This window comes from Schistocerca piceifrons, chromosome 5 (assembly GCF_021461385.2).
Source record: "Schistocerca piceifrons isolate TAMUIC-IGC-003096 chromosome 5, iqSchPice1.1, whole genome shotgun sequence".
Lineage (NCBI taxonomy): Eukaryota > Metazoa > Arthropoda > Insecta > Orthoptera > Acrididae > Schistocerca > Schistocerca piceifrons.
In genome coordinates this window covers 519317029-519331512 of record NC_060142.1, presented here as the reverse complement: position 1 = coordinate 519331512, position 14484 = coordinate 519317029, and the positions used below count along the sequence as shown (strand labels likewise).

The window sequence follows — 14484 nt, the reverse complement described above, 5'->3', positions numbered from 1 at the left end:
CCTGAGGTGCATCTACACTAAAGAGATCTTTGGCCATCTTGTCTTAAATATAGTTAAGCAATGTATTCCAAATCCTGTATATGTAACTGTCTACTGCTCCAACTCTCAACTCAAACATGAATTTTATCTTTACTCCATCTATTTTTGTACACCACCCTGTAATTTCCTGTATCATATTTGTGTGACAGAATATTTAAGTTATGAATTCATACACAACATTGTTGCTTAATATGATTTAAAATGTTGAACTTGTCTGTACTTTTACCAAATGAATGTTATTTATTTTATGTCATTTTTTTAAAATACACACTATTTTATGTTGGTACTCAAATCTATACCAAAAACTAGTTCTTCTGCTACTACTTCTTTCTGATTAGTGAAATGAATATAAACTAGCAGTAATATTTCATTTCATCATTTACATTACAAATTTTATGTTCCTTAACATGTCCAAAACCATTTCTCCAACATCAAAGGCCATGAAATGAAATGAGCGTATGGCATTGTTGGCCGGAAGGCCCCTAACCAGGGAAGTTTAGCCGCCAAGTGCAAGGCTTATTTCAGTCGACGTCACATTGGGTGACTTTTGCGCCAGTGATGAGGATGAAATGATAATGAGGACAACAGAATACACAATCCCTGAGCGGAAAAATCTCCGACCTGGCCGGGAATCAAACCCAGTCCCGCTTGCATGGGAGGCGAGCACGCTACCACCCAGCTAAGCAGGCAGATATCAAAGGCCATATTTTCAATTCTTTTGGAAACTATATCTTTTCTGAAAGGAAATTTCAGCTGGGAATGTCAACAATGTAGGAAAAGACGGAGTGCTACTTACTGTAAAGAAGATATGTCAAGTTGCAGGCAGACAGGTACAATAAAAAACACTCATATATAGCTTTCAGCAACAACCTTCATCAGTAAGGCATGCACTCACACACACACAGACACACACACACACACACACACACACACACACACACACACACACACACACACACAAGCAAGCACACCTCAGGCTGGCCTGAGATGCTGGAGTTGGCAGTCATGTGTGTGTGTTTGCTTGTGCGTGTGTGAATGGTGTGGATGTGTGTTTGTGTGTGGGGGGGGGGGGGGGGGGGGAGGGGGGGTTCTTTTACTGATGTAGGCTGTGGCTGAAAGCCGTATGTGAGGTGTCTTTTAATTGTGCCTGTCTGCAATTTGATGTGTCTCCTTTAAGGCAAGCAGCAATCTGTCTTTTCCTACACTGTTAATATCTTTACTGAATGGAATTGTTCTTACCATGGCACAATAATCAGGCTCCATTGAAGTAGACTATTTACAATATTTTTGTTGCTTGTAGATCCTCATGCACTAAGAGTTTTCTGATACCAGAGCCGGCTGAATTTGTAACTTTTATTTGTGTTACTGCCATTTTCAAATGCCTGGAATTACATGATAGAATAACATTTACTGATTGAATGCGTACAAGATTAGCTAACAATGGTTTGAATGTACAGAGTTATTTGAACTGAAGCAACTTCCGTCAACACATAGATTTATGTAAATTACACTGTGTCAATGAATAAATCAATCAATAAACAGACACTAGTTAAATAATAATTGCCATAGAGTAACATATTTGTGAACATGATGAATCACATACTTACCTACAACCATTTTGAGAAACCATGTCAATCAAATAACCAAATAGCCTTTTCAGCAGACAGTTGTTACAGCAACATAAAACAACATTTATACATTCACCTGTTCCACAACACAGACGAAATTCAACAGAGGTTCATTGCCATATGTCAGTCAAAGAGTGAATTTACATGAGTGACACACAGTGACGACCACCATCATAGCTTCACCAATGATATAAGGCACAACTTCTTTTAGAAGATAAATATGACTAACTTGAGGCATGAAATTATGTCAGAATGGAAGTTTCAAATAATGTCACAGTATTCATTCAGTAATAAAATTACTGCATGCTAATATAAACAAAATTAGCAGTGTTAAAATATCCTTAACTGTGGGTTATACAAGGGTTTCTTGTATAGACTATGACTTCACACATAATACTATTAATAAACAGACACTACAGGCAGCAAGGAAATTCACATATGATAATCAAACATAGTATCAAAATGTATTGAAAACAAATATAATTTGCATATTTTTATCTGGTGATAGTTGAAAGAACCACCAACAAAAAAAACTCAGGATGCTCCTAACCTAATTTCTACGATGTAAAATGTCCATAACAAGTGATAATGGCCATTTTGCTACCACTGCTATAGAGTATGCACTGATGGGCCACCACAGACACAAACTCGTCACTACTAAACATCACTGCATTTTAAGTTTTATACTTACCTACTTATCCGTGGTTTGGGTCTTAGTGACCATATGCCTGCTCCACACTCCTCCTCCATTGTTCCCGACTGCGAGCCTCCTGTCACCACTCACCTGCTCCTAGTCCCATGTCCTTGGTGTCCTTGTCAATATTGTCCTTCCATCTTGTCCGCAGTCACCCCTGGTACCTCCTTTCAGCTACAGCTCCCAGAATCAGCGTAAAGCTTTTTTTGAATCAGTCAAAGGGCCATATATTTTTTGGAGGATTTTTCATTTGAAAACTAGTTTCTCCTCATCTGTTCTCCTAAAGGTGAGGCTTTCACAACCATGCATAACCATTAGCGTAATCGTCATACTTTGGTACAGTCAAAGGGCCATATATTTTTTGGAGGATTTTTCATTTGAAAACTAGTTTCTCCTCATCTGTTCTCCTAAAGGTGAGGCTTTCACAACCATGCATAACCATCATACTTTGGTACAGCCTGATCTTAAAATTTCTTGACAGGGATCTTTTCTTCAGCACATCCTGTAGGATAAAGTATGTTCTGTTGCCTCCGACAATACTTGCATTTATTTCAATTTCACAGTGGTTCTGATCACCGCAGAGACTACCACGGTATCTGAAAGTATTTGACCTTTTGAATTGGATACTGTCCGCTGTGAACAGGTCCCCATCTCTCGCTGACTTGTTCGGAACCATGCATTCTGTCTTATCTTCACTGACTTGCAGGCCTGCTCTATTGGCAATCTTGCAGTACGAGCCTGCCATTCTTCTGAGCTGTTCTTTACTTCCGTTGACTAGGATTATATCATCCATGTATGCCAGTTGAGTCATTGACATGTTGTCTAGGGGTATACCAATGTGGTCAATTTTCATAAATTCCCAGTCTATTTTTTCTGGCACAAGGTTGAATAATATAGGGGGAAGGGCATCTCCCTGTCTGAGGCCGGTTCGAACTTCGAACTGTTCTGATAGACCGGTACTTGTCTGCACTTTACAGAGTGTTTCTTCTAGGCACATTGCCACCAAGTGGATTATTTTGGATGGAAACTGAAATTCCTTTAGTACTCTGATTATAGTACCCCTACGTAGGCTGTCATAGGATTTTTTGAAGTCAATGAAGAGCATGTGCATGTCTGTATTATATTCCCAGCATTTCTCCGTTGTTTGACATAGGGTAAATAGGTGGTTCACTGTTGATCTGTTGCATCTCAACCCACATTAGTAGTCTCCTACAGCTTCTTCATCAAGTGGTAGTATCCTATGTAGGAGGCATAGAGATAGTACTTTATAGCTGACATGTAGCAGAGATATTCCCCTATAACTGTCACATACCAGGGGGTTAATATTTTTCAGTAATGGACAGATGATGGCCATTTTCTTATCTTTAGGGAGACTTTCTGGCTCCCAGACCTTCCGTATGAGGCTTGTCATGGTTCTTACAAGGTCATGTCCTCCATTTTTTATGAGCTCTGCAACAGTTTGGTCTTCCCTGGCCTCTTTGTTGTTTTTTAATTTTTTTGAGTATTTATGCAATTTCATATTCAGTGGGAGTAGTCACTTCTGTGTTCACAGTTTGTGGGGACTCAAAAGGAAGAAGTTCTGTGGGGTCTTCAGAATTTAGGAGCTGGGAGAAATATTCTGCCCATCTTTGGCCTATCTTTTTTCCATTCACTAGTATTCTTCCCTTTTCATCTTTAATTAACTGTTCTTTCTTTACATAATTTTTTGTACATTTCTTCATGTTGTGATACATTTGTCTAGTCCTGTGGTGAGTGAGATCCTCCTCCTCTGCCTCATTAAGTATGTCACTGTAATATTTCCTTTCTTCTTGTCTAAGAACTGTTGATATTTCTTTCCTTATTCAAGTAAAGTTCTCTTTTAGTTGTATATTGTTCATGTTTTCTAACCACTCCTTTCTATCTCTCCTTTATTCCTCAATTTTTCTTTCGCATATCTGGTTGAAACATACCTGGTTAGATTTTTTCCATTTTCCCAAAACTTTTGAGGCTGATTCATTCAGGGTGATTTTAATTTTTGTCCAGTCTTCATTTATGTTATTGTCACCAGACTCCATTTGCTCCACATTTGTTATCTTCCCATCTAGTTCTGTCACAAACTGCTCCTTTCTTTCTGATTCCTTTGACATATTTACATTATAGGTTACCCTTTTGGTCATTGTCTTTGTGACTTTCTTAAATTTTACTGTCATTTTAGCTGTTACTAGGAACTGATCATTGTCATAGTCTGCTTCTCTGTATGACCTGGCGTTCTTGATCCAATTTGCAAAACATTTTTCGATACATACATGATCTGTCTGGTTTGCAGTTTGGCTATCAGGTGATATTGATGTCCCCCACGAATATTTTTATGGGGGAACATGGTACTGGATATGCATAAGTTGAGATCTGTAGCGAATGTAATCAAATGGTTACCACTGTCATTACTTTTTTTTTATGTAAACTGACATATCCAATGACAGGCCTGTAAGTTGTCTCTCTTCCTACCTTAGCATTGAAATCCTCAAGTATTATTTTGATACTATGGTTTGGCTGTGAGTCATATATTTAGAAGTCTTCTTTCATGAGTTCATCTCTGTCTTCATAAAGAGCATGTGCTTTAAGAAACGTCACATCTGTGCTTTGTCCACCAATTGTTATGTATGAAATTCTGTTAATTATGTATTTGATTTCTTTTATCAAGTTTTGCACTGTGCTACTAACATATAAGCCTGTTCCAAATTCTCGGTGGTCACCACAATCTCCATGTAGAATACTTCTTGTACTCGTTCTTACAGACCCTGTTCCTGGCCATCTGATTTCCTGCAGTGCTGCAATTTGTAGTGTATATTTTTCTAGTTGGCTGACTAGAGTTTGCATGCTTCCCAGCCTGAATAAACTTCTTACATTCCATGTTCCAAATATTAAGTCTGGTTTTCGTTTCTGAGTTCTGTTCCAATTAAGATTGTTTCCGGGGCACATGAAGAGTATCCTGACCAGATCTTGTTTTCCATGAGAGTGGAGGTAGCCCTCTGCACAACCCCCAACCTGAAGGACCAGAGACCTTGTATTTGGGGGTGTAGCCCTAGAAACATTGCCTTCTCTATGGCTCAGTGACATGTCCTAGCCACACGTCCACCCTGGGTATTTTATTTCCCTCATACCCATCATATCCGGTGAGTGTTCCCCTATCTGCCACCTGGGGAGGTGCCCAATGGGGGTCTAGTAACACCACACAGGTTTAAGTTTTATAGTAATAATAAAATTACTTTTGTATAAACAACCTTTTTTATTGCAGGAAAATCCTCAGCTGGCTATTACCATGGTGCCAAAAATCAGTAGCAATCCGTGAGACAACAAAAGCATGTGTCATTAAAGTATTGCACCAATTTAGATTAGCATTCCGTGAGCTGGGACAACTTATGGTAAAGGAAAGCAGGTTACCAGATGCAGAACTGGTATTTTACATGACATTCTATGAATTAGGATATCTTTTAAATACAAGAGATCCAGTAATAGTCAATAAGTAAGTTATTTTCATTTTTGTCATTCTGAAATTAGGAAATAGTCATATTAAATGTATAACTGCCATCAAGCAAATATTTTATGTTCCAGTGGTTTGTAGTCAAATAACGTCTTCTACAATTATTCAATTACTCATACCTGTAATCAACAGACTTATTGTTGATAAACTTGAGGATAAAACTGTCAAGAAATTGTAAGCTCAGCACAAATTAGTAATTACCATACTAAATTCATACATAAATTTTATTTGTGGTATTTTCTCAGTTCATATATCATCTTTCAACACCTCTTTTTTTTTTTTTTTTTTTTTTTTTTTTTTTTAATAAAGTTTCTGTGTGTATTACCTCTGCTGAATTACCAAGTACTTGTTTAAAGCAAAATTTCTTAACTTTCGACATGTATTACATGAACATATTTGAACAATATTCTCCCATAAAAATAATTTTAAATGCTGTACTACATGCAGGTTTATTTATGTGAAAACAGAGTTTTAAAAACTCATTGCTGCTTCATGAAAATCTAATGTAGTTTTAAAATAATGACAATGGATCTTATGTATTGTGCATTTTTGACAATGGTCACAAAAACAAATGTGACAGGCGAATTTTGTAATGTAGAAGAGCTCAGAACACTTGATTTTACCACATGATATTTAGTTTGAGGTAGAGTCAGAAACTTCCATAATGATGTGCATTTCTAAACTTCCCAATATCTGCTTTAAAATTTCACTGAGAGAACCAGTTCTCCGTTAATAAATTATCATTAGTTTTTCTGCAACACAGTACATTAGAACAATGTCACACACTTACAAATAGTAATAATGGTAATGTAATTGTTATGTTTAAAAGAAAATTATAAAAAATACCACGAAAAGGATGTTCACTTGCCACTTGATATGTTGTGTACATTTTTTTTAGTCACATCCACTAACTTAATTTTACATCCACTCATCATGTGTTATGTAATATCAAGTAAATGAAAAGTACTATTTCCTATTCATAATTCCTTTCAGAGTGAACCTTTTTGAGTTTCATTTACATTTGTATTTATCCATAGGGCTGTCATGAGAAAACGTCACTTTCCTAAATGGTCGAAGTTGAGGTTTCCAGAAATTATTTCAGGACTGCCAGTGCCAGATAATGAGGTAAGATTTTTAAAAAGTAGATTATATGTGCTGTCTTATTCAGCTTAAGGAAATTCAAAATTGTGTTTTACATATATTTCAAGAATGAAAGGTTAAAAATACACAACAATATAAAAGTTGATGTAGGCTGGTAATAGATGGCATTGGAAAGTCAGAAAAATACAATTAAATGCATGTATTCTGACTGTGGAAGAACTGTGTGAGGCAAGTTTGCTTGTAGGATAAGGAAACTGCAGTGCAGACATGGAGTCATCTGTGACATCTGAAATCAATGCAAGGATAGTGATTTCACAAATAAAAACAAACCTGTTTTTTGTTCCTCTGGATGACATTCCCCTCTCTTAAGGTTGATTCATGGAAATGGCATATTCTTGTTGTAAATTTCACATTTATTTCTGTGACCAGATGCCCTTTGCCATTCCAATTTAAACCAACAGGAGGAAAATCGTGTAAAGAGTTTATGTACAGGGTGCCGCAAAAGGAATGGTCAATATTCAGGGATATGACAGTAATGCACATTTGAAGCAAAAATCTTCATATGGACATATGCCCTATTCGAAATGTTCTCCAAGAGAAAATATTTAATGCACATTTGTTTTTGGGCTGTGCACATGTGTGTATTACCCACCTAACCTCTTCGATGGTTTATTCTAGCCCAACCTACCTCGCTGCTTTCAACCTCATTGCTCAGATTGCCTTGCTGCCATTAAACTATCCCACTGGATGCGCAATTGTACATGGAGTATTGTGAGTGGAGTAGTGTGACGGGTTGTGAATTTATCAGAGAAAAGTAATGAATAACTATGTTTTTATACACACTAGCTAAAATACCATATGTCTATACTCATGAAGAATCTGCAGATATGGTGTAGGTTTATGGCTTCTACAATGGTAGTCCTCCTGCTGCTGACAAAGAATACCCTTGGCAATTTATGACATATTCATTCTTTATTGTAGAGTGTTTACCAGAGTTTTCAGTACACTGAATGAAACAGTAATTTATCCAAGTTCCCAATTTCTTCTGAACTCATAGTTCAAAAACTTGTGCATCAACACCAAGACATTGTTGAATTGGTGCAGTGTGGTCCTACTACCAACACACAGTGACTTTCTGCAAGTATCAGCATCCCACAAACACGTATGTGGTTAAAATTACATGCAGAAAATTTGTACCTATTTCACATACAGTATGCCAACAATCTTCACATTAGCAGCAATGTCTTATGACTTGAATTTTTTCACTGCTTAAATGACAGTCATGATTTGCTTCCATTAGTACTGTGGCGTAGAGTGCCATAAAAATCGATATTTGTTCTGTGCGTAAGTGTGCTATCTTTGAGGAGAGGGCTTTGGAGAGGATGTTGGATGCTAACAGCAGTTAGCCTCCGGACTTGTATCTGTGTAGACGCTAAGTGTGAATAAATGAGAGAATTCTAGTTGTTTACCTACAACTATACCATATTCCCTCACTGGTGACCCCGTTTTTGTGTAATACGTGTCCGAGTTACCGCCTGAAGGTTATTTACACGCCTACCGCGTCGGGTTTTTCTCGATCGCGAGGGCCTTTGTTCAGCTCCAGACAATGGCCTTTCAGCATTCACCGCCGCCCAGATTCCAGCAACATCTCTCCAGCACTCCTGCCGTCATAGTGGACATGCCGCAAGAATCTTCGGAATCCTTCAGCCAGAACATGCAGTGGAATTCATCGAGTGCCGCCAGTTTCTTCCAACCTCCAACGGTCGTGGACTCTGGCTTTGTTAGCCTGGCCCTTCCCACGTGTTCTCCACAGAGTGTTGGTCAGAACATTTCTACTCCTGTGTTGAACACACAGTTCAATACAGTTCGTGGCGTCGAGCAAGGTTTTGCTACTTTGGAAAATCCAGTAGTAAATTCAAACTCGAATCAGTTCCCGCCACGTGTGTATCTTTCCGCGCCGGCTAGTCAACAGGTGTTCAATGCTCGCCAAACAGCAAATATCACACCGAATGTGCATCCTAGTGGACGTGTGTGGGAGCCTTGTGTTGCTTCTAATCAGGTCAACAATTCTGTGCTGGATAGTAATTACTCCGACATCTACAACCAGCCCCACCACTCACGGTCGAGTGAATACTGTGTGCATAACGGACATTCACCGGCGTACTTAAGCACTTGTGGCTTCTCTCCGAGCTACCACGTCAATGAGAATGCACATTTTGACTACAATCCACACACCGTTCGAGCGTCCATCGCTTCTCAGCCCCCCCCCCCACCGTCAAGTGAATTTCACGATTCCCGCAATACGGGACGCCAATAATCCGGACTGGCAATCTTCTGCATGCTCTACTTCCGTCCGAAGTAATAGGCGCACCTCCGCAGTGCCGAATCTGCCGAAATTACTAGACTTCAAACCCGCTCACCCGGAGTTCTGGTTTAACCTGGTTGGCAAACATTCAATGTCTGTGCTTTGGACGACGACGCACGCTTCGCCTGCCTCATGAACCATCTTCACGACCGCGTCGATTTAATTTATGATCTGGTCAAAGCACCCCCCCCTAGCAGGGAAGTATGCTGTGGTGAAACAAACGATACTGGAGCGCGTCTCTAAAACCAGGAGAGAAAATGTGTGACAGCTCATCTACGAAGAGCGTCTCGGCGACAGGTCTCCGTCCCAACTGTGGCGGTGCATCCGTCTTCTCGTCGATGAGCAAGTTATGCCTGATGACACACTCGCAGAAATCTGGACTGAGAAGCTGCCTTTGCCTGTCCAGACTGCAATCTCTGCGTATGAAGATAGGCCAGTAAATGAACGTTTACGCGCTGCCGACAGAGCATACTCCGCCAGGCAACGTGTGCTCCGTGCACTGCATTCTGGACGTGACCGCACTAAGACGCTTTCTGACGCCACGCCCTTGTCTGGTGCTGCTGATAACAAGTTTTTTAAACTAGCCGCCCTGCCTGCACCTTCAACTCCTCGCAACGACAGTGCATTGGCCTCTGTGGAAGACTCTGGGGCACATACTCCGTCACCTAGCAACTACCCACAAGGGCACAGGCCCGCCCAACCTTACTGTTTCTTCCACGCGAGATTCGGGGAGCAAGCTCGCAAATGCCAGTAACCGTGTTCTTACCCAAACTCCAACCGCAGGTAGGCTACGGTGCCACCTCCTGCGATGTAAACAACGGGCACCATCCCACGTTGCACTCCGTTTCAGACAATAACAGTAAGTGTGGTCGAGTCTATGTTCGCGATTTACGATCAGGTGTATGTTTTCTGGTAGACACTGGCGCAGACGTCTCTTTGCTGCCAGTTCGCCTAGCAACCAATAAAGTGCAACCACACAAAACAGTACTTCGTGCAGTGAACTTGTCTACCCTACAGTGTTCGGGTTCCACTTTGTATACAGTGAAACTTTCGCCCGAGTGCAAGCTGGAGTGGACATTTCTAGTGTCAACAATTGAAGAACCTATTCTCGGAATTGATTTCCTCAAGCACTATCAGTTGTCACTAGATTTTGTGCAAAATACTGTGTTTTACCCCTCCCTTAACAAACATATTCCTTTTGCTTCGCCGAGTGACAGTTCGGCTAACACCAAACATGTGTGCTGTGCTAAGAAGTGTGTAAACCTATCCTTGGAGCTGCAATCTTGGACAAACAAGTGGCTAGTGGAGTGCGCCAAGTCTTCTAAGTTGCGGATGGAACGTATGGAAATGCTGCTGCATCTCCGCGACATACACCACGAGTTGGCCTCCACACAACAATGCCTCGCGGCACTACAAGCAGACGACTCGTCGGCTACAGACAAGGTCAGTCCGTGCAAATCTGGTGTTCCCGTGCCCGCGCATGTTAACGACAATGCTGTGAACTCTGTAAACTGTGTCAGCACCCCCTTTTGTAATGATAGGGTATGCCCGAGTGCTCATGCTCCTTGCGTTCCGAATGGAAAATTAACTTGCCAAGCTTGTGGGAATGAACTACGGCCATCTGCTGTCCGGCCACGCCCACTTGTGCCTACAGCGCTCGTAGCGGCACGGCCTGCTACCAAGAACCAGTGTACCAACCTCGCCCATGTTAACACGTGTGCGGCCTTTACGCAGCCTACGAGCGGGTGGCACACCTGTACTTCCGTGCCCTCAGCGCCAGAGCTTGGCCCGTCCACCACTGCCTGCTCCGCTTCACAGACATCTGACCATCGTGCCACGCCACATATTGCAGTAGTCACTAACGGCACAGTTCATCGGTTACGTCTAACCGATGGGCCGCCCATATCACAACGTCCACGCCGCCTCAAGCCGGAATTTATGAAAATTGCAAAAGAACAATTGGACGATCTGTTACAAAAGGGAATAATTGAACCTTCTTCCGGTTGCTGGGCTAGTCCTATCCTGTTTGACCAAAAGAAAGACGGTACTTGGCGTATGGTCGGAGACTATAGGCCCTTAAATGCCCGCACCATCATTGATAAATATCCGGTCCCATACATCGCAGACTTCAATCATGTGCTCGCCGGTGCAAAGTACTTCTCTGTTTTGGACTGTAAGCACGCATTTCATCAGATTCCTATGGCTCCGGAGGACATTGAAAAGACTGCCATAACCATTCCCTTCGGGCTGTTCCAATACAAATTTATGCCGTTTGGGTTGCAATCGGCAGACCCCGATACCATGCAGTTAATTTCAGACCACAGCTCCTCTCTCCAACCGGTACGCTCTACTTTCCTTGGCATATCTGACTTAGTGTGGTGTGATGAATTGACTGGTACGTTGCGGCCATTCATTCCTAAGCCCCTTCAACGCCAGGTCTTTGACAAACTACACACATTAGCACACCCCGGTGTCAAAGCCTCCACCCGTCTGGTAGCTGAACGGTTTGTCTGGAGAAACATGCGCCGTGACTGTCAGTCTTGGGCAAGGGCATGCATGGTGTGTCAACAGAACAAAGTTTCCAGGCACACTTCTTCACCCCTTGGCTGTTTTGCCCAACCTCCAGGCCGGTTTCACCATGTTCATGTCGACCTCGTAGGCCCTTTGCCCCCCTCCGAGGGTTTCCGTTACTTGTTTACAGCTATTGACAGGATGACTCGGTGGGCTGAGGCTGTGCCTATTCCGAACATTACCTCTGAGACAGTAAGTTGAGCATTCTTAGATTCGTGGATCTCTAGATTTGGCTCACCTGTTTACCTCACCATTGACCAGGGGCGACAATTCGAGTCTTCAGTTTTCTCTGACTTATGTAAAATGTGAGGTATTGTCAAAATTCATACTTCTGCATACCACCCCCAAAGCAATGGGCTTGTCGAGCGACGGCATCGCACCCTGAAATCTGCCCTGCGTTGCCATGACTCACTATGGACAGAGGCACTGCCCTTCGTGCTTCTTGGCCTTCGTGCGACTTTCAAGGAAGACCTCAAGGGGTCCGTAGCCGAGTTTGTATATGGCCAACCTCTGGTTTTGCCTGGAGAATTAGTCACTCTGACCCCACTTCCACGGCCCTCTGAACTCCCTTCACTTCTTGAGCGGGTGCGCTTGCACTGCAGCAAAATTCAGCCGCCACCTCTGGCTGCTCATACACCTCCGCGCGTGTACGTACCGCGCACGCTAGACTCTTGTGAGTACGTGTTTCTCAGAGATGATTCAGTTAAAGCCCCGCTTCAGTCGCCCTACACACGTCCTTACAAGGTCGTCAAACGCTCTGAGAATAACATGGAGACCGAGCGAGGTGGCACAGTGGTTCGACACTGGACTCGCATTCGGGAGGACGACGGTTCAATCCCGCATCCGGCCATCCTGATTTAGGTTTTCCGTGATTTCCCTAAATCACTCCAGGCAAATGCCGGGATGGTTCCTCTGAAAGGGCACGGCTGACTTCCTTCCCCATCCTTCCCTAATCCGATGAGACCGATGACCACGCTGTCTGGTCTCCTTCCCCAAACAACCATCCAACCACCAATAACATGGATCTCCTCATAAAAGACTCTGTAACCACGGTCTCACTCAACTGAGTGAAGCCAGCTTTCATTGAGCCTCAGGTGAACCTCCCTGATTCTGCCCCTATTTCTCCCACTCCTGCTTCGAGCGGCCATCCATCTTCCCACACCATGCATTTGGGTATTGATTTTCCACAGCGTGTTTCTCTGCCGAGCACTGCTCCTTCTCCGTGTTCATCTAATTCGAGTGGCCAATCTTTTCGGGGCTTCACTCCTCACAGCCCTCGCAGTCGAACTGCCAACCACTCGGATTCTACCGTTGTGTTACCATCTTCATGTGACAGCTCTTTGTCATGCCGTTCAACCCACGCTGGCTCCTCGTTGCCTTCGGTCACGCTCCCTCATCTGTCAGCTGATCGCCCGAGGTTGTCTCCTGCACAGTCTAGTGCACCTGCCACCCCCCTCTTAGCAGATTCTTCCCCCTGCCATGGCTTTCCCACATCTCCCTGCCTCCCTACCATTGCTCGTACAGGTGCCATCCAAGAATTCACAACACATGTGCACCCTGATGACATACATAAATTATCTGTTGTCGTAGATGGCGATACAGTGTGTGTGGTACTCGCGTGTGACAATATTGAGGGAGGAAGTGCAGAATCTCGTGTGGCGCGCCGCTTTAAATTGAGCAGAAGTGCTGCGTGTGGCAATTTGCGTGCCTTTGTTAGGCCTTCTGGCAAGGTGGTTCTCCGCCTGCCGGCTGCCGAAGTGCTGCACCTTCACCCCAGGACAGGACGTCGTCTTCAGCCACCGGCATCGCTTGTTGACTTCACCGTTGACGTACCGGGCTTCACCCCCCAGTCTCCTACCAGTCGACTGCTTCCGCCTGACGCAGAAGAAATGTGCGTTACCTTCCTAACTTCTCACCCCCCCCCCCCCCCCCCCATTCACAGGGACGTACTCCATACTGCGCGGGGGGGGGGGGGGGGGGGGGCGGAGGGGGGGGGGGGGTTGGGCTATGTGGCGTAGAGCGCCATAAAAAATCGATATTTGTTCTGTGCGTAAGTCTGCTATCTTTGAGGAGAGGGCTTTGGAGAGGATGTTGGACGCTAACGGCAGTTATCCTCCGGACTTGTATCTGTGTAGACGCTAAGTTTGAATAAATCTGTATATGAGAGAATTCTAGTTGTTTACCTACAACTATACCATATTCCCTCAGTACTATTCACTTATGAAGTCATGTTTACATTAATGGAATCAGTAACAACAACACACATAATAATCATTGATGGTCACAGGAAACTCCACATACTGCCATTCATTTTTTGATCAATGTGTTGTGCAGCATGTAACATATTGATAGATCCATTCATTTTAGAAGAGCAAATGACTGGACATAATTACTTGCATTTTTTTAATTCATTTGTTGAACACCCTGAGAACATTTCTTTGGTTACATGAACAGCTGTGTACTTCCAGCGTGATGAAGCCTGCCCAGATGTGAGGGGACATCTCAAGCACATTTGTAATAAGTGCTAGATTGTTCATGGTAGTACAGTTAATGGGCCACCAAGATT

General features: G+C 43.0%; 1 protein-coding gene across 1 annotated transcript in view; it reads left to right on the top strand.

The window, feature by feature from the left end:
• Window positions 1-14484, top strand: part of LOC124798208 (putative phosphoenolpyruvate synthase) — a 293711-nt gene that overhangs the window by 231969 nt on the left and 47258 nt on the right. Inside the window, exons 23-24 of the mRNA XM_047261511.1 lie at window positions 5636-5863; window positions 6919-7006. Of these exons, the coding sequence (XP_047117467.1) occupies window positions 5636-5863; window positions 6919-7006 (316 nt within the window). The remainder of the gene's footprint in view (window positions 1-5635; window positions 5864-6918; window positions 7007-14484) is intronic.